General features: G+C 38.3%; 2 protein-coding genes and 1 long non-coding RNA gene across 14 annotated transcripts in view; 1 reads left to right on the top strand and 2 right to left on the bottom strand.

The window, feature by feature from the left end:
- TTC27 (tetratricopeptide repeat domain 27) overlaps positions 1–13,437 on the bottom strand; it is a 127,548-nt gene extending 114,111 nt beyond the window's left edge. Inside the window, exons 1-4 of one of the 2 annotated variants that reach the window (XM_016136040.2) lie at positions 13,121–13,437; positions 11,860–12,037; positions 9,566–9,695; positions 3,704–3,844 (exon numbers count right to left, since the gene is read on the bottom strand). In XM_016136040.2, coding sequence (XP_015991526.2) covers positions 3,704–3,844; positions 9,566–9,695; positions 11,860–12,037; positions 13,121–13,211 — 540 coding nt within the window. In that variant the 5' untranslated portion in view covers positions 13,212–13,437. Of the gene's footprint in view, positions 1–80; positions 296–3,703; positions 3,845–9,565; positions 9,696–11,859; positions 12,038–13,120 lie in introns of those variants that run through there. The other variant, XM_036224250.1, reaches the window with a different exon arrangement.
- Positions 13,438–13,499: 62 nt separating this feature from the next.
- Positions 13,500–15,361, top strand: LOC118605254. The gene is made up of 2 exons (XR_004952020.1): positions 13,500–13,867; positions 14,234–15,361. It is a non-coding gene; the product is annotated as an uncharacterized LOC118605254 (long non-coding RNA).
- A 6,353-nt stretch (positions 15,362–21,714) lies between these two features.
- BIRC6 (baculoviral IAP repeat containing 6) overlaps positions 21,715–26,951 on the bottom strand; it is a 184,843-nt gene continuing 179,606 nt past the window's right edge. For 10 of the 11 annotated variants that reach the window (XM_036224567.1, XM_036224569.1, XM_036224571.1 and 7 more), the window contains 2 exons: positions 24,785–24,919; positions 21,715–22,866 (listed from right to left, as the gene is read on the bottom strand). In XM_036224567.1, coding sequence (XP_036080460.1) covers positions 22,687–22,866; positions 24,785–24,919 — 315 coding nt within the window. In that variant the 3' untranslated portion in view covers positions 21,715–22,686. The remainder of the gene's footprint in view (positions 22,867–24,784; positions 24,920–26,951) is intronic. The other variant, XM_016136041.2, reaches the window with a different exon arrangement.

Genomic DNA, 26,951 nt, shown 5'->3' with positions numbered 1-26,951 from the left:
CAAGAATAACGCCTCTCCTCTGTTCTTGCAAAACCTATACTTTCAGCCCTTTGGGCTTCCTGATGCCATTTCGAACTCACCGTCTCCTCCTTTGAAATGTCTGCTGTGATCATCCAGCTCTGCTGTGGGCACTCTGTCAGCACCGTAACCCACGTACCAACAGTCCTGGGGGCTTCCGCAATGGAGTGACACCTTCCCTTGTCTGCATTTCCAGCACGTTATCTGCACTGCCCTTTGCAAACACATTCCACCGTGTTCGTGTCTGTCACCCCGAGCTTTCAGTGCTGTCTGCTGTCTATACGAGATGAAACATCATGTCTTACTCATCTCTGCATCCTCCTCAAAGCACTTTGCACTTTGTGCAAAATGAGAAATATCTTGGATTCAGTTATTCCCCAAAACTGGAAGATCGCTTCCACACCTTTGTGAAACCTCTTCCATGATGCCTTCTCCCACTTGTGTGACACACACCAGTCTCTTCTGAATTTCTACACGGATTCTAGAAGTTAGCACCACATTGGATAGTTCTTGTTGTACAACTGTGTAACTCTGCCTAGTTCATACATTTTTTGAGTGTAGAGACTGCATTTTATACATTGCCTTAAACTAATGCACAGGCTTAGAACAGTCACTTTTTCTCCCTTCTCTGATGCTTTTTCTTACTTGATCAACACACCATTATTTAAAACAAACAAACAAACAAAACCAACGAGCCAATACAGGGGCAAACACAGTGAAGAGTGAACATCTCTCTTCTGCTGCCTCCTTCCCCAGAAAAATCTGTGACAAAGGTTCGTATTTTTCTAAATCTTCCTCTATGCATGGGCATATGTGTACAAGTTATAAGTGTTAAATATTTTTGATGGACTCATTAAAGTATCGAGTATGTTACTTGGAATTGTATTGCATGAAGGTATAAGAAATTAATTTCCCTTTTTTTTTTTAAAGCAATACCTACTAATAGGAGAGATCACGCTTAATGACCAAAAACATTATTGTACTTAAACTTAACTTCTGCTTTTAACTAAGGGAGAGCACCGCCTGGTTCCCTTCTAAACTGCTACACAGCACAATTGCCTCGACAACAACCCAACCACAAATGAATGCTGACTTTATGACGAAATCCTCTCTAATGCTGTTTCCTCGGACCATATAAGTAAAGGTAGAATTATCTAACAGAAAGAAGTTTCACATCATTTTTAATTTAATTCCCTGAAGTGTTACCTCATTCTTTTCCTATCGGTAAAGCTAATGAAGTCAGTCTACATATCAATTATCTGTCCCTTATCTGCTGTCAGCAATAGTGAGTCAGGTTTGGCAGTATATTCTTTCCTTTTCTAGACCTGGGAATTTAGATAGATCCAAAGAGATTGCCCTTTTAAGAAAATATATAACATAAGAGGCCAAACTCTTATAAATCGGATTTATAAACTAATTCTTAACCCAAAATCTTTACATAGAAGGAAAAGTACAAAACAAAGCGTAGCCTATTTTCTACTAGAAAATGAAAGCACCTTTTTCTATTTGCCAAGAATTGCTTAATAGCAAATCTGAGGCACTAATATAAAAGGAAGCCTTAAGCCTCACTCTAGACTATTCTAGATCCTGTCTCCTAATTGTAGGACTTATTACATAATGTTCTGACTGTGAAGTCACATTAGTCAATAACCTCCTAGTCAATAACCTCCTAGAAGGCATGGAGCATGTGTACCCAATAGGCACATAAATGCTTGCTGCCTTATTCCATTTTAGTAATAAGGAAACTGATATTCATAGAAATTAACTAGCATAAGGTCACATAGTTGTTAAGTGGCTGAGCCAGACAAACTGGTCCGATTTCAAAGCCAAGGTTCTTTTCATTCAACATTTACATATTACTAATACTAGACTACATACTTCACAAATTGGGGGAGGGGGGAGGATTAATCCCATGAAAATAATATTATAATAAACAACTTGATAAATTTCTTAGGGGCCAACTTATTCAAAATTAATTTAAAAGATTAAAATTAACTTGGATAAGCATTTGTTCTTCTTTATCATTTTATCTTCATTTATCAAAGAAGTCATTTTAACATCATTTACAGAATAATATATTCAAGACTAAAAAGGAAAAAAACATTAAAGCTTCAATTGAAAGTCAAGATTTCAGCACAAAGTGATCTTTGCATAGTGATACAAAACAAGCAGGGTTTTAAGCTGAAGTTGAAAGTTGTTTAGCATCTACCAAGAATTTCAAATAGCTTGTCCCTCCAACCCTACCAGGTATGACTCCCACAACCAGCAGTTCACCAATTAAGTTGTTCTCCTAAATTGTGGATAGAACATGTATCGTTATTCAAATGATGCTCAGCATACTTGCTGATGAAAATTTCTCACAAACAAAACTTAAAATTCTACCACTCACTCTTAATGACCATTAGTCTCACTAGAAAAAAAAATAACACCATCTGGCAGTCTCAGGCCTTGGTGGTACTTTCTTTAGAGCCAAGTGCTAGTTAGTCTGTAGGATCATTTAACTCAGATCAACTTGAGGAAAGTTTTTTTATTCAAACCAATGTCACTAAAAAATCAAAGATAAGACCTTATATCTTCCAGGACATGTTGAAACTCATCTACTAAAAACTCTTCAAGCAATTGATTCCAAAAAAATCCTGTCTCTCGTGAGAGTTGCTGAGAGAGACATCACTTCCCTTCTTGCCTCTTCTCTGTCTAAACTTAAACGCTTATGACAGTAAGCCCTTGCATAGTGCCAACTAAGACTACATTTGCCCATAGAAATATTGTGTTTCTTACAATTTTCTAGCCAACACTTAGACATTTGGGAGATTCACATAAAATTTAGATTTATTTTTGGCAGTATAAGGTCTGCATCCCGAAGCTGCAACAATCAGATCCAGAATAAGCAAGCTGCAGCTTGGTTATTCATTAAAAAAGAAGAATCATTAAAAAAAGAATACATTTTGTGACATGTGAAAAGCATATGAAATTAAAATTTCAGTGGCCATAAATAAAGCTTTATTGGTACAATCGTTACACCCATCCCTTCGCATAGAGTCTACAGCTGCTTTCACATCACATCGCAAGGCTGAAGAGTGAGACCTGGGTAGTTAGAACAGGGACTGCACGAAGCACGCTGGCACCTCCGCCTCACCTCCAAAGACTTTCTTTGTATCTCTCCTGTGGTTTTTGTCACCTCCTACTGTCTATTAGCATTCTGTGAGTGTGACTGCTTCTTCTCACTAATTTACATGTGACTTACTAAAACCATGTAACACTCAACAGACGCTCTACTCAATCCAAGCCAAATAACTGAACAAGGTTGGGTTTGAGCCAGGAAATAGTGATTAAGATCTACTGCAATAGTGACACCATTCTGACCAGTGCTCATTCTCCTTACATGAAATTCATAAAAGACAATGAAGGATGTTTTCAAACCAATATTTAAGATTCAGAGAATGAACATTTATATACATGCACACATACATACACATATATATACAATCCTATTAAAAAGGCTCAACATAATCTCATTTTATACTGGAGGAATCTCATGAGGGGAGAAAGTTTTCAGTTATTTTCATCAGATTTTAAAATTAAATACCTAGAATACAACTTAGAGAACAGAGGTATTGTCAACATCACACTAAAGCCTGATGGTAATCAGCACAGAAGTCACAATTTCGGACTCCTTCTCCCTTACCTGAATAGCTGTCAGTTTATGCTTGACATTTGCTAGGATAATTCGTGCTAATAACAGCAGTATAGGCTTCGAGGTCAGGCTGTAGATTGATTCACCATCTTGAATGAGCATACTCAGAACAACTGCATCCAGTTCCTTGACCTGAAAAAAAAAAAGCTAAGATGATATAATTTAACAAAATATTAATTTTATATCTCATACTTCAGCTTTGAAACACAGCAATGGGCACGGGGCAGAATCGTAATGTTACAGCAGCCCTCAGTAATCTACAAATCCAGCCTGCCCTGGCAGACGGCCGCCCATCTGCCTGTACCTGAGGAACAGGGGCCCCAAAGGCTAGTACTGAAGAAGGATCATGACTTTATAGATTTTCTTACAATAAAATATCATCTCAATAAAAAGCATCCTTATGTTAAAGTACTTGCATGAAACACTTTCACATATGCTTCACTAGCTAAAAAATGTCATCACAAAGCATGTCTGCTCCATAATTACTATCAAGACAAACAAAAACGAGGTCTTATATATCAAATGCTGGGGAGCCACAGAACCATGGAGCAGAGGGAATGGAAAGCTACAAAAATGGGATGCCTTTGAAAAATCCACTTCTCAACTGAACAGAGATTTTCTATAATAGACAAGGCACCTGTGTTTCTAAAATGTGAACTGCTGCATTTTGATGGCTGCCACAAAATAGCAGGAATGCTTAACCATTAGGAATGTGGACTCTAATCTCACAGACACAGGATGGTGTCCTTTTCTGCTTCTTCTTAGCTTGTGGGCATAGATAAATTTTTTAACTGAAGCTTCCATTTCATCAATTATAAAATGAAATAATAGAACCTACACCTCATAGAGTTTTTATAAGGATTAAATTAAACTAAGATGTGTGACAGTGGAATAAAGATTTAACACACATGACCATCACCAAACCACAAGTAAAGCTATTTGCCAAGACTAGAATTGAAAAAAAAAAAAATTAATAATTAAGGAACTATTTTGAAGTGATTACAACTGCCTCAATTTTAGATCCAAGAAAGTTAAGTGGAGCCCAAAATCATACAGAAGTTAGTGTCTGAACAGAGCTTGCAGCCCAAGTTTTCTGACGCCTAAACTAATGTTCTTCCTGCCACCCCATGCTGCCTTCCCCAGAGCTCTCTACCCCTCCCTGCCCCTCAGCAAGGCCAGGGCTGTGCTAAGCCTTAAGAAGAGCTACGATGGGGCCAGGCTCACTTCCACCCTTCTCACTGACACCCGATATTATGCTGCCATGGTACCTGAGATACAGACACTAGAAGAGGCTCCGGTTTGGAGAACCTCATCATGAGCTCAGTGTTGGACACAGTGTGAGTTAGGTATCTGCTAAGGCCTCCAAGTGGAGGCGCTGAGTATACAAGTGAGTCTACTGACTTAAGACCTTGAGAGAAGAGCCTACCTAATGCAGCCTCTCTGACGCATCTTGTCAGGTCGATGGCTGTAACGACATTTCCCGAAGTCCATACCAAACTGGTGAAGTACAAGAAGATAGGACATGCCTTTAAGAAACAGAACTCTTATTCTTATGTTAGCTGGAAGGTTACTGCTTAAAATTTATTATTTGCTTAGGAAGATTCCTGCTTAAAATTTATTACTTGCTGGAAATTGCTGTTTAGCTATCGCTATGAGAACATAGGCTGTTAATTATGGGAACATAAACATTCTAATAACAAGCTTTTTGCTTCTGTACCCCCTGCTTGCACACCCAACCAGTGGGTTGACAGGTAATGAATGAGAGAAAACAGACCTTTGTGTTAAGACAGAATGAGGAATGGGATTTAGGGTTTAAAAACCCTGTATCTCCACATTTCGCTGCTACTTAATTTGGGGTCTGCGTGCCCCTGGCAGACCCAGCTGGCTGAATAAAGAGTGTGTTTCCTAAAACTCACTGATTTGTGGTGGTCCGTGTGTCTTTTGGGGGCTGGCGGCTACAACATTCTGATCGCGTTTAGAAATATGTGTACCTGTGCTAGCACAAATCTAGATGATTATTGTTAAATGAAATCTCTAAAGGTAAATAACAAACAATTTAGTATGGTATAAAATAAAAAATTATACAAGGAGATAGCCCATATTATACTACCTGAAAATTATTACTTCTGATAGTCAAAGCCAGGGCTTGGTGACTAAACCTCCTATTCTTCAACTCTGATTTCTCTGGATATGGTGTTAACAAGGCAAATAATAATAAACAAAAAAGTGACTAAGTGAAGAAACAAGTAAATAAATTTTCTCGTGTTCCTTTACATCTTCATGAAAAAAAATTAAATGCTTTTCTATCTTTGCCTAAGCAACTCAGCCTCTGCCTACTCCTGTCATAGGACACTGATATTCCAACTGAGATCTAAATGTGCTTCCAAAGGTTTTGGAAATGATCCATTTTAAAAGGATTGTTTATCTTTTCAATAAAAACACAGAAAGCAAAGGTTACGACTCCCTGAAGAACAATTCCTTAGTCAAGACAGCATATGACATATAAAAACACATATTTAACAGCACAATAGTGAAAAAATTCAACATCTGGGAGCCTGAGATAAACTTCATACAAAAGCAGATTACCAGATCACCCTTTACGTGTGAGATGACCTACTGCTCAGACAGGGCCCTTCAGCGCTGTTCCCCTGGGGCTGATTATCAGAGGTCAAAAAACAGTGCTAACAATGGCCAGGCAGTTAAGTTGGAAGCAGGGAAAATTTGGCTTTGGTGACTATCCTCCATGACCATAAAGTATATTCACAAATATCTGTGCATCACGGGAACTAAGAAAGATGAATCGGCGCAGAAACGCAAACCAGAAAATACTCCCCAGTTGAAAATATAAAACTTCATCTCCATCTTCCAAATCCTTGGATTGCTGATATAAAGTATAAATTGTATAACCCTGACATTATCGAGGCAAGTGGAACATGCATATTACACCCTAGGGCACAGCAACTCCGCTCACACACATAACTACAGCAGAGCTTCCCCGCTCAGTGCTGGGAAGGGTTTACAAGTGTGTTGAAATGATGATCCCCTCAGCCCCCAGGGGAGCCCAACGACAGCTTGGGGGCCAGTAAAACCATCCTCCTCCCTCCCTTTAGCACACTGCACCAAACAAATACTATCATTTTTTAAGTATTGTGCTTTGAAACTCTTGCAAATCATTTCCAGAAGATGCGTTCCTAATAGCATTGTACATCATAGATTGCAAAACATGGAAACAATCCATATGGTCAACAAGAGAAGAATGGGTATATTAACTGTGGTGTATTTATAGGGCTGGAATACTATACAACAGTAAAAATGAATAATGGTGTAATTTCAAAAACATACCACTGAGCAAAGCAAATCACAAAAGAATACATAGTTTGGGGCGGCTCCATAGTGTAGTGGTTAGCACATCTGCTTTACATGCAGAAGGCCCTGGGTTCACACCCCAGGTGGAGCCACAGGCCATACCTCAGGTGCACCAGACCCCGGGAGCACCAAGTCCCAGGTGCACACTGTGAGCGGGTGGGAGGAGACACCCCACCTTCAGAGCTCCAGTTCTTAAGGTGAACCAGCAACATCCATAGGTCAAGGGTGGAAGGGGATGGGGGCAGGGAGATGGAAATAAAGAGGGGAGGAAAAAAAGAATATATAGTTTGTTTCACTTATTTAAAGTTAAAAAACTGGCAAAACTAAACCATGTGTTGTCTAGGGACACGTACAGAGGTGCTAAAACTATGGAGAAAAGCAATGGAATGATTCATGAGAGTGGTTCAAGAGAGGGGGCCCGGGAATGCTATCAGGAACCTTCTAAGGCAGTATATTTCCCAGGCTTTTCCAAGTCAGAGCACAGGAAGAGGATGGTGTGATTTGTAGTGCGCGCCAGGTAAACAGAGAGAGCTGCTAAAGCAGAAGACGCCAGTCTAAAGGCTGTCACCAGCCCAGGCCCCACACGGCCACCGCAGGGGCAGCGGCATGTCTGGGAGACGGCAGTCAGGGTGCTCTGTCCTACGATGTTGAAAACATCTCTCTCTCAAGCGAGGGGGTGGGAACAAAGAAATTTATTATTTGAACTGCACATATTTTATGGCTTTTTTTTTTAATGTCTGAGGTAGTTCTGTTAAAACTTAAAATCAAGATCTCAAAGTGTCCTACAATGCAGCCTAAACCCCCTCAAGTCTGACCATTTATTGCTACTCCAACAAACTCAATGCAGCCCTTTCCCACAAACACACGCTCTTCTCACCTCTAAATCCTGGCTCCCATGACTGCACCCAGAATGCATTTCCTGCTCTTCACTACGCCTCCGTTTCCTCATCACCCTGCGGGTCCTGGCTCGAGGTCCACTCCCAACTAAAAGGTTCACTTTCCTCAGATCTCTTCATTAATTTCAATATTTTCAATACTTCTTATAGTCTGAATCTCTCATGGAACCCATTTCTGTACTACCTTCAACTGTTACCTGACTTTACAGGTACTTCTAAACTAGTATAGCAGAAAGAGTACTGGATTTGGATCCAGAAAATATGGATTCCAATGTTCCAGCTATAAGACCAATGACAAGTTTCTTTCATCACTAGGAGCTTCAGCCTCTCATCTAAGAAATCCCTCAAATTAATATAATACGTATGGATTAATATAACATAACAAACTAATATAACACATGTATCACTTGAACCACTCATTGGTGCTCAGTAAATACGATGATTTTGACTGTTTGGTGGATTTCTAAGCTACATTATAAGGCCATAGAAGCCAGAAACTGTTTCATACATAATAGGAGAGGAAATGAGATGTTCCATATAAGTTAATTTCTACATGAATGAAGCATATCTCTTTAAGTGCCATAATCTTTGGGATTTTATTTTAATTATTTTGGATAAAAACCTTTGTGAAGTGTACATTAAATTTCCTTCTTAGACATAAAATACAGAAGATCTTTTAACCTGATTTAGGGTCAGCATTATGAACTTCATTCTATTGCAATATAATATAGTGATTCACTAAAATGATATACACAGAGCTAATTATTATGGCTTTCAGATTACAGCTGCTTTTGTACCCCTCTTTCCATGCTAACATCAAATTATTAACCCTTATCTCTAAGAACTCCATTCCCCTTTCATTTGCTATTTCCAGTTCTAGGAAACCAGGTAACAGTAAACAGGCCCCTTTTGCTGTATAAATTTTGGGTGGTAAGAGGTCCTTTTTCCAAGCTGAGTGATTAATAGTTATGCTCAAGATCTCTGAGGTGGCTGAATGAATCCAAGTTACCATACTTCTTTTTGGGAGCATGTCATAGTCACCAAGCCCTATGTATATGTGCTCAAAAACTCCTGAGGAATTCAAACTGCAAGCTCTACTAATGATCTACTATTGCGGGTCAATCACATTATTTTCATATATACATAATAACTGTTATCACCATGGAGTCCTCTGTGCCGGGCACTTTAAAAAAGTATTTGTAATATAAAGGAAATCACCCCTAGGAACTATTCTTAAGCAAAGTCACAAAACTTGCAACAAAATTAAACAGATCTCTAGGTTTGCCATTTTGCCAGAAAAGACCATTATATAACTGTGGTAATATATGTGACTTAATGACGGGTGCAGCTGTGTACTTCAGAAAAAAAGAGCAGCCCACCGAGCTCCATAAAATGGAGATGTCTGAAGAGGCATTGGAGACTGGCAAGGAAACTTCTAGAAATGCTTGAAAAACTGATCAAGGAACAAGCATTCTTAGTAGATTTTCTACAAGCTATAAATTCATGTTTCTTTCCTCCCAACTATTAACTTCAGTTCCTGAAGAATAAATAACACAGTAATGACTACATATGACATTTCCAAGAAGCATACCTCACTGAATTGCTGGAGCAAAACAGATGGCAAAAAATCCTGAGGGTGTAAATCAACACCAGGCCCCGTCCAGTTACTCTGAACGAAAAGCTGCAAACTGCTCACGCCAATTAGGAATATCAGCTGTTGTCTGCATATAAGAACAGTTAAAGAAATAAATATGAATCACTATCATTGTATAACCACATATTATTTCAATTCAGTTAAAAAGATAAGATACCAATCACCATTTCTCGAGATTATCCAAAAGTATTACGAAAAAATTTTTCTGAAACTTAAACAATTTAGGTCTGCAATATCCAATATTATAACCATAAGCCATATATGGCTCTTTTAAATCTAAGTTAATTAAAATTAAACAAAATTCCAAATTCAGTCCCTCAGTCACACTATCCATATATCAAGTGTCAAGAGCCAAATGTGACTAGTGATCGCTGAACTGGACAATGCAGATATAGAACATTTCCATCAACACAGAAAGTTCTCTTGACAGTGCTAGCTTAGATCCTGATCAAACACTTGTAATTTCTCTTGCACTCTATTTAACAGCTCTAACACTGCCAAAGATATACATTACACTGATTTTATACAAAAGAAAACTGACAACGAAAAGTTGTTTTTAAACAATATTTTACTAATCCTGTATTACCAAGTGCTAGAACAAAAGATTCTTAGAAATTTCACTTGAATCTACTTTTTTCAATCCTGCTTTGGCTTAAGACAGGGGGTAGGTAAACTTTTTCTGTAAAGGGACAGATATTACATATTTTAGGCTTTGCAGGTCACACATATTTCTACACTCCAAAAATGTAAACATCATTCTTAGCCACTTTGTCCCACCAGCTGCAATTTTCCAACCATTGGACTAAGAGAAAAATAGGTGGGGACTCTAACGCATAATGGCCAAAGCATCTGGAAGTTTCATGCTGAACAGAAAGGAAAACTGAACCGAGACAGTAAAGATGTAATTTCTCTCTATATCCCCTAGACCCTGCCTCAAAAAATAGATTCTTTAAGGGAGAAAAAAAAGCATCAAACCTACGAGCCTATGATATCCAGAACATAAAGCTCTGAAAGCAGCACAACTGAGAGCAGAGCAAAGAACAGGCTTCACTAAAAAGAACAGGTGACAAAGAGCCTGTTTGTGGTTAGAAGTTAGGAAAGTTAGGCAAAACAGGTATAGAGCGAGATCTTAAAAGCTTTAAAATAACTGCCACAACTAAAACTCGAAATCCTTATGGTAACTCGCAAATACAATTTCACTTGCAAATTCCTCAAAATGAGGCAACTGAAATATCTCTTCTCAGCTCTATGTGACAAACTGGAATTCTGCTCTGCCAGTGAATAATGCATTTGTGTGTTTGTGTGTGTTTTAAAATGTACCACAAAGCTAGGTGTTATGATCACACACACTTCGGATGCAAAATAAGAATCAGGAATGACATTGCAGGAATGTAAACTATAAGTAAACCAGAAAAATGAAAAGGAATATTATTTTTTTAAAATAAAGTGCCTATAGTAACATTCTTTTGTGAACTCCTTATGGATACGAATTATGTCTTATTTCTCTTCACACCCTCAACACCTAGCACAGTAGTTGGTTTAGTTGTTAAAGAACTAAGTGAAAACATTCCCTAGAAATAATGGCAAACAAAACTGCACGCATTTTAAAGATAATAAAAAGTTAACATGGATGCTACAGATAGAGGAAAGAAAGAAGTATACTTACAAATTTACAACAAAAAATATATAAATCACTAAAAGACACAGTTACACTGCTGAGTAACTATTTTACTTAATCCTATAAAATTACATAAACTTTAATAAAAGAAGGTAAACCAAAGGTTCCATAATAAAACATTAAGTTCTCTGATCGCTAGAAAGAGAATAATCTAAATCATAATAAAAGCAGTTACAAGTATTACTCAGCTATCTAGAAATAACAGATGGAGAGTATATGCTTTCCAGTTAAAAGGAAGTAAGGTCTAAAGTCTTGCCTATCACTAAAAACTATCAGATCTAAGCATTTGGAAGCTCAATAGGTTAGCTGTTACCATGAAATTACATGCCAGTTTCATATGTGAAACTCTGATATCCTACATCACTTTACTTTATCATTCTCATGGGCCTCTGGACAGAAGTTCTTACATAGATTATTTGGTACATTGTAAATCCTGACTAAATGTAATGACAGGTTTTTCAACAACTGTTCATATTAGTGCCTTACACTGTCAAGGAACTATTAAATGTAGTCAGAGTCTGTCTCTTTATAAAAACTCCAAATAAAATTTTACCTTTCGGTTTTGTCCAAATCCGTTGAGAAATCCAGGAATGTTAATATCTGCTTCTCTAGGTAGCTGTCAATCTTTTCTTCGGTTATCGTTGTTGAATTAAAAATATTTTGAGTCAATGAATTTAAGAATATGGCCTCATAGTTCCCTTCTAACAGCAACTGTAGGAAAGGTTGACTCTCTGTAATAATCCAAAAGAAAAATTTTTTTTATACTATAAAGGATAACACTATTAGGTAAATTTACCATTTAGTATTTTTTAAAAAGTACATACTTATAATGCTTGCTATACATTAACCACAAAGCACTGAACAAATTACCATCATTCTACAACATCACTTCTAGAATCAGTAGCTCATGATACAATAAGCAATAAGATAGAATTTAGACCCAGGAATAATATTCTGCACTAGTAAGTATTCTCACCCTTCTGCTGGGAATTCATGAAGATTCCTACTGACAACAGACAAGTTTCCCTAGTCCAGGTTCTACGACTTTTCACAGTTTGGCTCCTCCTACCCCCACTATACTCTCTGATGAAAGGCTGGTTCATTCATTGTTCCCCTAATATCCCATACACATTCCTACCTCTACACTTTTACACTTGTTATTTCTCATGCTCAGCTCTTCTGTACTTGTCAATCTTACCCTTTAATCAAAAATCAGCTAGAGTTCAGAAACCACCTCTCCTGCAGCAGCTATTGTACACGTACACGCACGCTACCGCGCACACACAGCACTTGTATACGGTCCTAAATTGTAATTTCTCTTCTGGGTCCAGCCTAAATCCTACAACCAGATATGCTTATATCCCACTAATAACTGTGCTTTAACTCTGTCCCCATTTTATGTAAATTGCTTGCAAGAATTACATCGTCTGCTTACCAGTTGTACAACCCCAAATAAATTACTTAACCAATCAATGTCTTCATCTGTAAAATGGGATTAAAAACTGCATCTACCTTACATGTCTATTAGAAGAATTAAACGACTATGTAAATGTTAAGAGCTTAGAAAAGTAACTGATATCGCCATTGTTGTTATTACTTAACCTGGGCGGTGAGAAGTTTGGGGTAAAGTCAGTCAGGAAGCCTGAGGACCATGCCCACAATGTCAAGGATGCAACAACCCAAAGCCTTAAGAAATCGCCAACATTTTAGTAGGAAAAAAAAATTAAACAAGAGGGATGAGAACCCAGCTGCCATCACCCCTTCTTCTCACAGTCCCCACGCTGGCCTAAGTCCCTGGCAGGTGCGTCTCTCACCTGAGCCAGCGACTCCGTCCTGCTTCCATTGCTGCCGCTCAGCCTCAGTGGGGAAGCCCCTCAAAACTGCCAGCTCCGGGGTCCACATCATCCCGAACCCTCAGCTAAAACGGGTTCCCAAAAGGGTCACACAAAAGTCAGCAAAAGGACGTGAAAGGCGCAGGGTCCAAAGACGCCGAAGTCTAGTGGCAACAGTTCCTGTGCATAGACCCACGACCGTAGAAACCCATGTGTGGATACCGGACCAAGGAGGCCGCCATGACAGCAGCGCTGAGTACCCTGGGAAATACACACACTGCACCAGCTTCCGCTTAGGAAACCAACCCAAGGCCTTGGTATCGAGCATGCGCAGTGGAGACATCCTGCCCCGAGCGGAGGAATGGGTGGGGTTGGAATGAGGCCAACGTCAGTCCGGCCCCAAGGTAGCGCTGCAGCGAGCGGTAGAAAAATTGTGTGCTGCCCAACGAGGACCCGGCTTAGACAGCTGCTGCTCAACGGTCTTGCCCAACTGCGGTTCCTTTGGAATATCTACCGCTATGACTCCTAAACCTTTTCGGGTCACAATCCTCGTGATTACCTAATGAAAGCCGTGGTCCTTCCCGCAGAATGCACGTGGGCCCTTACTACCAACATTTGGGTACCATTTCAGGAAGTTGGAGACCCTCTACGGTGGAATCCGTGAGCCCCAGGTTAAGAAGAACCCCAGCAGCAAAGAATATGTCTTTATTCTTTGAAAAAAAATCAAGTGTAAGTATCTGTTTTTGACGCTGTCACTACATAAATCATGACCAAGTGGGACATTTGGTCTGGCCGCTGGTGCAGAGAAATTTTGGGAGAATGGACTGCTACAGAAACCTGCCACTTTGCGTGCATGTGGCTGAGCACCGGACTACCGCCTTATTCGCAAGTCCTTGAATCTTCATAGCAATACTCCTCGGTAGCAGGGCGGGACTCTGCCTCCATGGGCCTGAGAGTATGGAGAAAGCTTCAGGGTAACACTTTACCACCCAGGATTCTTGGAGAAATTAGGGCAATAGATCTCTGAAAGAGCTGAACCCAGGACCCGGCTCCAAGAAGGAAGCGAAACAATTCTTAATTCACTTTCTTCCCCAGTGTTCAGAGCCACTCCAAACTATGGAGAGAAGAGATGCTCAATTCAGTGGCTGCCAGCAGAAGCGAAAGCAAGCCAGAATTGAGCTGTGAGTGAAAAGCAGAGGCCCTAGAATGTCTTCTCATTGTAAAGTAATTAAAAGCTATTTGTACAGGGAATATTTGATCAGTGTACCGATTTGTTTTTTAAGCAAAAAATTCGCACTGTGGAAACTATTTGACGGTTATTAAAGGTCAGCAGTTGTAGAAACACATTGAACACTCACCGCTACACCAAGTTCCTCAGACGCAGGTTGAGCCCCATTGACCCATACAGTGAACTTGGTGCTTTCCTTATAATTCAAGTTTTGTTTGTTTTAAATGTGGCATGCTATCAATGAGTGTGATTAAGTCTATTAATTTCCCTTCAGGCAAAATGAACTCCAGTAATAAAATGGGGAGAAAAAAATACGCTCTTGATTGAAAAAAAAAAAAATACCGAGTGAAAACTGAACTGTTGAGTGGGAAATGTCCACTTTAAGATCAGTGTAGAGTGCCTTGGCTGGGTGGTCTGTTGGGAACACTAATGCCAAATGAAATAAGCCAAAAAAAAAGAACATACTTTATGATTCCACTTACATAAATCTAGAAAATACAAACTGTAATGACAAAGCAGATCAGTGGCTGCTTGTGGGTGAGAAGATGGGGAGGAAAGCAGGGAGGAATTAGAGGAAGAAGGACACTGGCGAGTGATGGGTATGTTTACTATCTCATTGTGCTGGTGGTTTCATGGGAAAATACATGTGGAAAATCCCATCAAACTGTACAGTTAAAATAAGTGCACTTTTTTCTATGTTAATTATACCTCAATGACATCGGGCTTTTTTGGGGGGTGGGGTGGGGGGACACTGTTGTATAAGGCTTAAAATCTGATCTCCCAAGACTAGTGTTCTCCAGAAGCCTTCTCCTGACATAGAATTTTTTCTTCTCGTCCACTGTTGGTCCTCTGACCTTTCCAAATGCTGTCACTCATAATACCCCCACAAACACCACTAACCTTCACAGAGTTAGCTAGCCCTTTGTCCTGTAGCAAACAAATTAACATGTATTGAAGGCATGAAGCTAAACCAGGAATGGCACTGAACAGTTAAATATTTCATGTAACTCTTACGATAATTCTGATTATTAAACCAGAAGCAGAGAAAAGAAGGGATGCATTTGGTTGAAGTAGGAATGAATGTTAGTAGAAGGTAAGCCAATCTGGGGACAGAACAAGATAGCTGCTCTCCTTCATGAAAAGCAACTAGACCCTGTAAGGTTTTGGTCTTCAGAAATTGCCCTGGTGAGCTGGGGCTGAAGCCAGACAGCCCAGTGATTTTTCCCCCAGGTTTTACTTTGTCCTTGGGGCTCTTGGAATTCGACTAATCACTAGCATGCTTCCCTGAAGGGTGTTAGTGCTTCTCCCACAAAGCAAAACAATTCCCTTCCCTTTGGCAGGTCTTAATTCAGCTGAAAAAAGATGAGGCTTTCCACAAGACTTCACTAGATGCAATGTGGGTACAAAGGAGACAAAAACATAGATACAGGAACAATGCCAGTCAGGCTCACACAGTTTGGGCTTGATCCAACCTGCCCTACTTAGGGCAGTGCCATCCTTCCCTTGACTCAAGGACTCTCTTCTGGATGTTTAGAACCTGTCCCGGGTACTGTTCTTTAAAGGGCTCCGTAAATCACAAACACAAAATAAATCCCAGACTACCAGAGGTTCTTGTCACTCAAGATCTAAGGATAGAGGGTGACCTTGAGCAGTTAGTTACTCTCTTGATTTACAGCATTCAGGCTTCAGAGAAAAGGCATCCCCACATCTTATCTATGCCTTTGAAACCAAAAGCTCCTGAGCCAAAACACTGTAAAGGTTTGCGGGTTGTGCTGCCAGCAATGCAGGAAACAGGCACCGACGAATTAAAATACAGGGAGATTTGAGTTGCAGAAGTTGCCTCATAGCGTGAATGCAACAGAGGTATGCACCATTTGGCCATCTGACACATGTCTTCTATAAGATCATTAGACCTTTTGTTTAGGAGGTATAATATTTGATAAATATTTGTGCCATACCCTGGCTTGTATTAGTTGTCTAGTCCTGTTTAACAAATCACCACGAAACATAGCAGTTTCAAACAATAAACACTGATTATCTCACAACTTGAGGCCCAGGAATCTGGGTGCAGCTTGGCTGTGTCTCTCAGGCTCAAGGGCTCTCACAGAGGTGATGACATACTCGGTTCAACTAGGAGAGGACTTCTCTGCAAGCTTATCAGGCAGAAGGCCTTAGGTTCCCACTAACTGTTCCCTTCCACATGGCCTCTCTGTTGGGAAGCTCACATGGCAGAGGGATTCTCTCAGAGGTAGCCCGAAGCAGAGACTGCAAGCTTTGTGTAGCCTGATCACAAAAGTATCCCTTCACTTCTAACACATTCTGTTTGTGAAAATCATATCTGTAAGCGCAGTCCATGCATGAGGGGCGGGAGGCCGTTGTTGCCGGGCTCACCTTAGCGCCGCCAACCACACTGCTCATTGTGTCCTTTGCTTTGCTTTTCCTGCTTGTCTCTATATGCACGTCTTACTTCATCTTTTTGTTTTGTCTGGAATTGTCTTTTTCTGTAGAATGTATGAGTGTTCCATAGGAAATGTATGGAAACACAGGCCCTTAAGTCCGCAAACCAATCCAATCCAGCCATGAGGTTATATTGATAACTGATTTGCGTAAAAGCAATTAGTCACTTTGCCTTGGTCCTCTGTAAAACCTTCATGAGGGCACTCCCTGCCTTATCAATTTGTGAAAGATCATTTTGTTTAATTTGAATTCTAGGCTCAATGATTGTTGGGGTCATTGGTCATACAGTCCATCACTATCTATCCTCCACTCAGTTGGGGAATTTGAGATACTGTTACCAAGCATATACTGTTAACCAACCATACTGGCCTCCTTCTTTGATGTTACAGCTTTATCTACGTCAAAATCTGCCCCCCGGAAGAACTTCTACCCTTCTACCTTTTATATAAAGACATACCATAATCCTAACTCTTGAACTTTCCTTGGTAAGTGGAAAAATTACACAAAAAAAGAAACTTAAAAAAAAAAAAAACTTAGAATAGTGGACATCATGGGACGCTTTTGAAATCTCAGGGGGGAAAAAAAAGTTTCAGAGACATTCCAAAAGAGATTAGGATACAAAACACGCAAAAGACAACTCAGCTTCAAATGGAAAAGTGAGACCTCAAGACGATGAAAATGTTCTAAAATTGCCCGTGGTGATGGTTACACATATCTGTGAATAAACCAAAAAACCATTGTACACTTCAAATGGGACAATTGTAGGGTATATGAAATATATCCTACTAAAACTTTTTTTTAGAGGATATTTTCTTGTCAATCAGTTAAGTCTACTTCTCCAATCAGCTGACATTGTAGTGGCTGGGGTAATTTGGGGAATGCAGAAAGTTGAGTCGAGGATATATTTAATTTTGCTTTAGTGACATAGGTTTATGTGGTTTTCAGTCATTTCCACAGATAATTAAGGTACTGCTAAACATGCTAGTGTAGGAATGGCTTCCAGGAATGCTCCCACAGCCATCTGTGCTGACCTCATATGAAACAAAAATGCAGGCTGGAGGTTTTGGAATGAGATAAATGAGTCCCGTGGTGCTCTACACCAGAGGCAGGTGGGGAATAGGAGGGTAACAAGGTTTGAAATGTACAGAGCAAGAAGCTGTCAATGTAAAATTCTTCCAATAACCAGACAGCTAAAACTGAGCAAAGATTCAGTCCTCATCAATGCCTGGCCAAATGAAAATCAACTCCTGACAGGAATATACTTGATTTTTACACAGAGTATATCACTATAAATCCATGTGGCTTTTTGTTTTTTTATGAGAATCATGGCATAAAGAATTTATGTTAGTGGAACACAAACCTGCCAGAATACTATAAATAATGTATATGTCCATGGCATCGGTTGTATCTTGTATGTATCTGTACCATCAACAATAAAAAACAAATTTTATTCAACCATACTAGATTAATGAATTGTCTTTCTAGTCAATAAAAACATTACAGAAATTGTGGTCATATGAAGAGGTGACCAAAAATTGCACCCAAGGGGGGGAAAAAAAAGATTTTTAAAAGATTGCAGCCAATATATGTAAGAAAAGATTATTATAAAAATGCGTTTCAATTAATAAAAGTATTTCTATACATTTTGCTATGTTTGTTGTATTTTAATTGGTGATGGTCTCTCATTTTAAATAAATATCCAGTTGTGTAATATTTTTAAAAATCTAAAAACAAAAAGGCAATTACATTGTAAAACCAATAGGCAGAAGATAGGTTTGAAGTTAAACTACTATTAAGAGTAAAGGGCAATAATTAAGAATTTTCATTTAACTTCAGAATGACAGATAAAAAAGACCTTCAGATAGATTATTATCCTATACTGCTCTATATCAATTTATTCAAAATTAAACAAAAATTAAGAGGCAATCTGGGAAAAATACATATTAACATCTTAAGACAATGCAAAAAAATGGGCAAAGGTATAAAGTGATCACCGACAAAATTCAAATGGTTAATAAACATCACCAATGTTGAAGAAATGCAAATAAAAGCATGTTTGATGATGACAGGTGAAAATATCAGATTAAAAAACTACCATCCCCAATGCTGGCTGGGGCATGGCATCATTAACTGATACTAGAAGTGTGGACCAGTAGAGCCTTTGTGGGAAGTAGTTAATCATGTATCAAAACCTTTGATCTAGTAATTCTACTTCTACAATTTATCATAAGGAAATAAAGATATAGACCATGTTTCTTAGAGAATTATTTATAATTAGAGAAATAGAAATAACCTAAATGTACAACAAGAAACTGGTTAAGTACATCATTATGCAGCCATTAATTTGCTTTAATGGTAAAAAGTACATAATATAGTTAAAAAGTTGATAAAACTTACATACAACCAATTATATAGAATATAGAAAATGGAAGATAAAAATATCAGAAAATTGAGTGTTAATTTTACATTTTGTATTTTTTCAGTAGTTTCCCAATTCCGCATAAAAGAGTATATAACTATCATAATAATAATTTTTAAAAACCCTCAGTATTACTGTAACTAAATGAACCTAAGGCCCTGCTAGGCCCTCTGATCACCCTGCCTAAGACTGAAGACCAACGCAGTAGCTTGGGCCAGGCCCCTCATTCCAGGCCTCTTGTTCCCTGGCTGCCTGTTCTAGCTCTATCGCGCTCTCCAAGGTCTGCGGTTGGGTCTGTTCCTGTGTTTAGGTTGACCCAGTGTGTTTCCATCTTGGAATCTTTTGACCTAGCCAGTCCTATTACCTCTCAAGATTTGAAGCTTGTGTTTTAGCAAACTGATACTATTCCAGCACCCAAGGATGTATCAGAGTATTAACTTTTAATTGTGGAAAAGTACATATTGTGGTGAAAAAATACAACTGTAGAAATTTGTCTACTAAATAATCAGTTCTGGTTTAAGGAATGGCCAGCTAGTAATACCTGGCTGGAGACCAACCCTCACTTCTGTTCAGTGCTGCTCAAGTCATGGTCCACATGACTTGCTACCAGTTGGCAACGGACTAAGAACAGAAAGTGAGGGTAAGTAATGTGACAATACTGCAACATTTTCCTTGTATTTTGCAAAACATTGGTTTCTAATGTAAAGGAGGGATAACCAAAAACCTTGGCCCTTCACCCATTTAAGGCACACTAACTTCCAACACCTCACCATATCCGTCTTTTTCTTTGATGTCCAAATTATAGGACATCAAAGAAAAAAATGGTTACAGTTCTTTCTACATTTGTCTGACTTTGAAGATACTGGTTTTAATGCTGGAATAATACCTAAGCAGTTTTTTTGTACTTTTAAGATAACACCTTCACAGTTCATTTTCTGCACGTGCTCTTGGTCCTAGGCCGTCTTGTGCTGGTCTTTGGTCCATCCTTTTCCAACACCTCCACCTTCGCCTTCCTCCACTGGCTCCTCGGTCTGTAGACATACTTAAGTTATTCTCACACCAAAAAATATGCATTTCCTCAATTTCTGTCCATTTTTCCTTCCTAGCCACCCAATTGTTCTAGTTCATGACATACCACCTGGACCCTAGAGTGGGCCCTGAATCGATTTCCTTGCCTTCTAAGAGTTGGCAGAATGATCTTCCCGAAACACAATGTAACAGGCTGCGCCCCTAGTTAAACCCCCTTGAGAGCTCTCCACCAAGATGGTGGCACAGTTTCTTAACAGGACAAACAAGGTCTCCCATGACCCAACCCCTTGTACCTATCCAACACTACAGCCTCCATCCCAACCATCCCCACTTTGTCTCCTAGAATCCAGTAGTATCTAATGTGGTGCCATTAGCCTGAGCTCTCCTTTTGCTCTGTGTCTGTCATAACTTCTCCCTGCCAGGCTAACTTCCTTATCCTCACCCTTCAAGACTCAACATATCTTTCTTCAGGAAGCTCTCCCTGGCCGTATCACCTTAGTGGCCATCAATACTTACCTGAGACATCCCTCCTCTGTGCTCCCAAAAATACCCTGTCAATAACCCTGTAAGAGAACTTACCATATGTTTTCATGTTTGTCATTCAACTGTCAAGTACAGGAACCTGAATGTAGTTAGCACAAAGTTAAGTGCACCAATGTTTGCTGACATAAAGTCTGGATTCCACATTGAACCATTTTAATATCAACGGTCTCAAATTTAGACTTTTAAGCTTTGGATTTTTAAAAACATGAATTGGGCTTTAAAGTACTGGTATTGTTACTTTCCTTTTAAAAACTAGCATTCTGAGGACTAATGGTGTGGAATGGGGATAAGGACCCAACCTTCTTTTAATGATTAGAAATAAAAATTCAAAATTGGAGGCAAACAATACACTTGATAGCAGCTTTGATCATCTACCCTGATGAGACCCTACAGACCAAAAAACAAACAAAAAAAGACTACAGGATTGATGACTGTCCTTTTACTTCTTATTGCTGATAGTTTTATACTTAGATTTTAGTTAGTATGCCTGTGGGTGACATTTAATTGACTCTTCCTTCTCATAAACTGACTCTGTCATTCTTGGTGTAGCTCACCACCCATGAGACCCAACATTATGTGTTTGAGAACCTTTGATTTCCTGGTCACATACTGTTTGTCCCTCTTTCATCCATGTGTAAGGAGTTCTGTACCTTGTAGTTCCTCTTTTTCTTGAGGGCAACTCACTGGTCAGGATACAGTTTCTCCTGGTCAGCTCCAGAGCCAGGGTTCCCACATACCTCTTTATATAAATACTGTCAAGAATCACCTTAGCTTTTATTTTGTGATAACAAGCATTGGAAAAATATCTTTTCCTTTCCTATGCTTAGGTCTTGAAAGTGTCCAAATTTTTATAAAAATAGCATTTCACACATGGCAAATTGTTTTAAAAATAAGACATACTAATACACCTAAGTCTTTATTTATTTGTCTCTAGGATTAATTTGCATGAAATTGAGCCTATATGGCAGGTACAGAATATACTGTAACAGCACCAGAAAGGTACATCCTCTCTGCTCTACAGAGCCTCAGTGTTTAATACATACATGTGACTTCAGTAATAAAACCAGAGTCCAGGAAAAAAGGAGCCCTTTAGGAAGAAAATCAGTTTAAGAGTGACTTTTCAAATTGACCTTTCCTTTTCACATACTTAAATTCAAATAATGGATACATTCACAAGCTCAAATGTTGGCATAGAATAAAATCATGTTCATTTATTTTTTTTCTGCATCTTAGAATTAGAAGGCATAAAATTAAATATGTTGAATGTAATAAATTCATCCATACAAGTGCAACTCTCCAGCTATAATGCATTTTATGGCAGATTTATCATTTTAAAAATGTACCAGTAAATCAAAAAAGAGGGATTATGTCCATTTAACTTTTATTGACGTGTATGTAGGAGGTCTTCTGAAATCAAATATATGAGCATGAAGATATGGCCAAACATAAAATCTATCAAATTCAGTGAAAAGTTGCTGACTTTAAATAGTAGTTGTAAGAATGACCAATATATATTCTTTGTTAACAACCTCTCACTCTACAGTAAAAAAAAAATAAAATAAACATTCAGTAAACATTCTTTCCTAAGGTAGTTTCCCTTATATATCAGTGATTTATCCATTTCTTTGTATACACAAATTTGTTCAACATACCAATCAGTGGTTCTCACAATTGAAAAATAAAAGCACAAAAAAGTTTACACTCTTGTACAGGTAAAATAAAGATCACCTTGAATTAAACTGAATCTCCTTAAGGGCATTGTATAGTTTCAGTTTCATTACCTATTACATAATTAGTTTCTTACATACAAATATTGACATATTTGGCTTGTGCTTCAAAGCCTTGTGTCTATGAAGTCCATGTCAATGCAGCTCATAATTTGAAGTCACTGGGGAGTTCGTTACTGCTGCTGGGTTTGACCTGATCGTGTACCAGAGTCTCCTCAGCACCTGCTGTGGCACTGCACATCTCCGAGGCATCATCGGCATCAGGGTCCAGGCCTTCAGGACAGGGAAGTTTTAGCAGCTCTTCCCGGAGCTGAGCAGTGTGACGCTGCATGGGGAAAATGAGTGAGTTTAGAACTATAAACTTAGGGATTTTACCACACATCATCTGAGGGAAGAAATGAGTTTAAAACAAAATCTAAAGCATAGGCCTACATATACTTACTGAGCACCTTCCTTATACTAGCTATTATATCAGAGAGTGAACAAAATTGGCAAAAATGTCTCAAAATAACTGATGTTGTCAAAAAGCCCTGAGTAGCATGCCTGCAGACCCTAAGCCGGCACAGGAACAGCAACACTGATGACTTACAGGATACCATTTAAGAGAGTAACCACTTAAATGAGAGTAACCTCTTGACTTGTAATACGTGCTGCCTCTAATTAAACATTTTTGAGAGAATGACAAATCCATAAATTAAAATAAACCCACTATTATTTTAGTGAATGAAAACCCAGTATTTACCGGGTACTAAGTCCTATGCAGAATGTTTGTAAAATGTTTCACACGAATTGTCTCAATGTCACTTACTGTTCAGAGCAAACCTTAGAAATAACTATCATCGGAATTTCTTTTAAACTAAGCTTAACCTTAGGGTGTTACAAAAGCTTATGCTGAATCATCTAATTTAAAAGTCATGGCAGACTTCTTCTATAAAGTGAAACTTACACTGAAAATTGAATGGCAGTAAGCTATTGAGCAAATGAAAAGTAGAGTGAAAAATAAGCATTTGTAAAGGTCTGGAGGAAACAAAGAGATGAATGAACAGAGAGGTAAGCCAGGTCACTGGCTTTGAGATCTGGAGAATGGGTAACTTTGGAAGAATGGACATTAAACCACAAAAGGTTAATTAGTGAGAGGGTGGTTTTACAATAGAGGCAGAAGTTAGTGCTATAGTTTGACAGTAAAAGAGAGAAAGGGTTTTATAATAATAGGGACAAAATAAAACGAGCTTGGGGATGCAGCAAGTGTTAAAAAGGAAAATAATTTTATTTTTAGAAATTTTTAAAAATGGAAAAATTCAAGCATATACAAAAATGGACAGAATATAAACTCCCACGTATGTTCTACATGGCTTCGACAATCATCAACTCATGACCAGTCTAGTTTCATCTATACCCCTCAATACCTGCCCCTTTTTATATTTTGACGCAAACCTCAGACATGTGGTTTTTCATTCATAAACATTCCTGTATATAACTCAAAAAGATAAGAATATTTTTTAAAACCATACTTAAAAAACAAATACATCTTTATTATCATCATCCTCTCATTTTCAGAGAAGACAGTTGTAAAGTGAGAAGGAAAAGAGCCAGTAAATATGGAAAAAACTGAACCGAAGATAAAAGAGGAAAGATAATTGGCGGAGAATAAAAGGAACAGAGTTAAGCAGGGATGGATATTATGAGGCTGGGAAAGTTGGGTGGTTAATGAAGGAATGAGTTCCATAGAGAAAAAATCTCTCTCAAATCTTCCTATTTTACATTTCCTTTTTGTGAATGCCCAAGTTGAAAACAATTGCCCGCTTCCCCCTAAACAAGGTTTATATCAAAGACACTTCCACCAACCAAATGTTGGAGGCAATACAGCTACCACCTCCATCATTACTCGAAGTAATAAAATTCCAGAAGATCAGAGGACTAGGGAAAAGCTAAAGGAATAAAAAAATGTCATTCGCAAAGCACATGTGGTGTCATCACCTTCAAACAATTCTATAAAACTCTGTACAGAGCTCAGCCCCTGTGCCGATTTTTAATTTTAAGAACTGTCGATTCAATGTCAAAACTGAGTATATCTTTCCTATAGACTTCTGGGTAGCAATTCAGGCCTCTGAACTTAAAAATAAATTTTATGTTTCTTTGATTCTCTCCCACCCTTTAGCATCTGGTGACCATGGTTCTGTCAATAAATATACGACTCCTCTTTTAAAGCCACCAACGGGGCTCATGTCAGGAGGCTTACCCACCTTGAGAGCTGCTGCATGGTGAGACATAGTTCTGCCCACCCGCTTATCACTGCTGTACTGCTGGATGTCGGCGATCCACTCCTCACACTGGGCCATGATCTCAACTCTTTTCAAGTAAAAATGTTTGTGTATAACCTTAAGAATAAAACAAACGACAGAACAAAATATATTCAGGTCAGAAATTAAAAGACAAAATGTGTAGCATTACAAAGAAATGAGATTTAAAAGACACTACAATGGTTTTCTCTCCATAAAACTCAATTTAGTGAACTCTATGTAACGGGAAAATCAGGTTAATGACATCAGATGACAGGTGTGGAAATGCTCAGTTCTATAGCAGAAAATCATACCAATGCTAATCAGACATTCAAACAGTTAATCCTAATTCAGAGAGAATGTCATATATAATGCAATCTACTCAAAAGGTGAATGTAAATGAACAAATAAATGACCAGCAGAGAAGAATTAGAAAAGCACTGGCAAGAGTACATATGTCAAAATTTCTACCTTTAAAAGAGAACTCAAAGAATACCTAGATAAACTAAAGATATTACAAATGTCAAAGGCATTCAAAAGAGAGCCCTAAAAAAGGCATTATTATTACTTTCTTAATTGTATCTTCTGGTTAATTTATGGATAGGATTTTATGAAGTTAAATTTCCTTCTAATAATTGCAGTTTACACTTGGGATCAAAAAAAAAAATCTCTTTGAAAAAAATAAGTTAAAATTTCTTCCTGTGTAAGTAGGAGTCTATTTCTGACAAATTTAAGTCAGAAAACAGATTTGGAAATATTAAATCAATTTGTAAATATTATTCTGTGTTCTGGGTGAGCTGATACATTTTCCAATGAAGTTATATCTTCTAAAGAAAAGGAAATAATACCTAGATGGGAAAAATCATTAGAAAACCCTGGGCATGGATGTAAAACACCAATAAGATCCTATTACACTGAACGGTTATTGCATTTTGACGCACACAGGGTTAAACAGTGAATAAGGCAGAACCTGACATGAAGAACCATGATAACTGCAGAACCATATGGGAAGTGAGTGCACCAGAAAAAAAGTACTTAAAAACAAACAGAAAATTTCAGGGAATTCTAAGGGGAGCGAGTCATATCCAATTGGGAAAATTAGGAAAGCACTCATGGACAAGGGGTGTCCTCTTTAATATGAGCTAGCTTCTAAAGGATAAGAAGGATTATTGTTTCAAATTAAACTTATTTGCTTCTGGTAAAAGTCATCCTCAAACTCTGAGTTCCCTGTATTAACAGTTTATTCTTCTAAAAAAAAAAAAAGGTTTTTATGCATGAACCAACAAATTATACATTGACTGAGTATATGTACTTATACATTTTCTTCGATACCTTTTAAAATTAAAGTTTAACATATACAGAAAAGTGCACAAATCATACGTGTACAATTAGACACATTTTCCCACAGTGAAAACACTACTATAATCTCTATATAGATAAGAAACAACATTACCAAGCCTGCCAGAATACTCCCTCCGCTACCTCTCACCATTAATCCTCTTTCAAAGGAAAATATTATCCTGAATCCTTTAAGCCTAAATTAGTTTTACTCTTTTCTGAATTTTTAATAAATGGAATCGTATGGAATGTACTCTTTTGTGCCTAGCTTCTGATGCTCTATATTGTGTTTATGGTATCTGTCCATGTTAACGTGTGCTGCAGTTTACTCATTTACACTGCTTATTCCATTTTATAAATACTCCATAATTTGTTTATTCATTCTGTTGATGGACAATTGAGCTATTTCCAATCTTTAACAATTATGAATAACACTATGAACTTTCTCTGTACCCGGTATGTACACAATTGAAAATATTGAAAATATACCATGCTTATTGAATATATACCATGGAGTAGAACTCCTAGTCATAGGGCATATACTCAGCTTATCAGATCCTGTCAAAGAGTTTTCCAGAAAGGCTATACCTGTTTATATTCCTACTGGAAGTGTATCTGAGTTCCAGTTGCTCCCACCTATCCTAACATTTGGTCTCAAAAGCCTTTAAAAAGTTAGCGATGCTGAAGAATAAGTAGGTAGGGGCCAGACAATGCAGGGCCTTGTAGGCCATGGAAAAGACTTTGGGGTTTCTTCTCCACAGAGTGGGAAGCCACTGGAGTGAGATCATCCGAT

Source organism: Rousettus aegyptiacus, unplaced genomic scaffold (genome assembly GCF_014176215.1).
Source record: "Rousettus aegyptiacus isolate mRouAeg1 unplaced genomic scaffold, mRouAeg1.p scaffold_m13_p_7, whole genome shotgun sequence".
Taxonomy (NCBI): domain Eukaryota; kingdom Metazoa; phylum Chordata; class Mammalia; order Chiroptera; family Pteropodidae; genus Rousettus; species Rousettus aegyptiacus.
The sequence above is the reverse complement of the archived record's forward strand: the minus strand, read 5'-3'. Positions and strand labels throughout refer to the sequence as shown.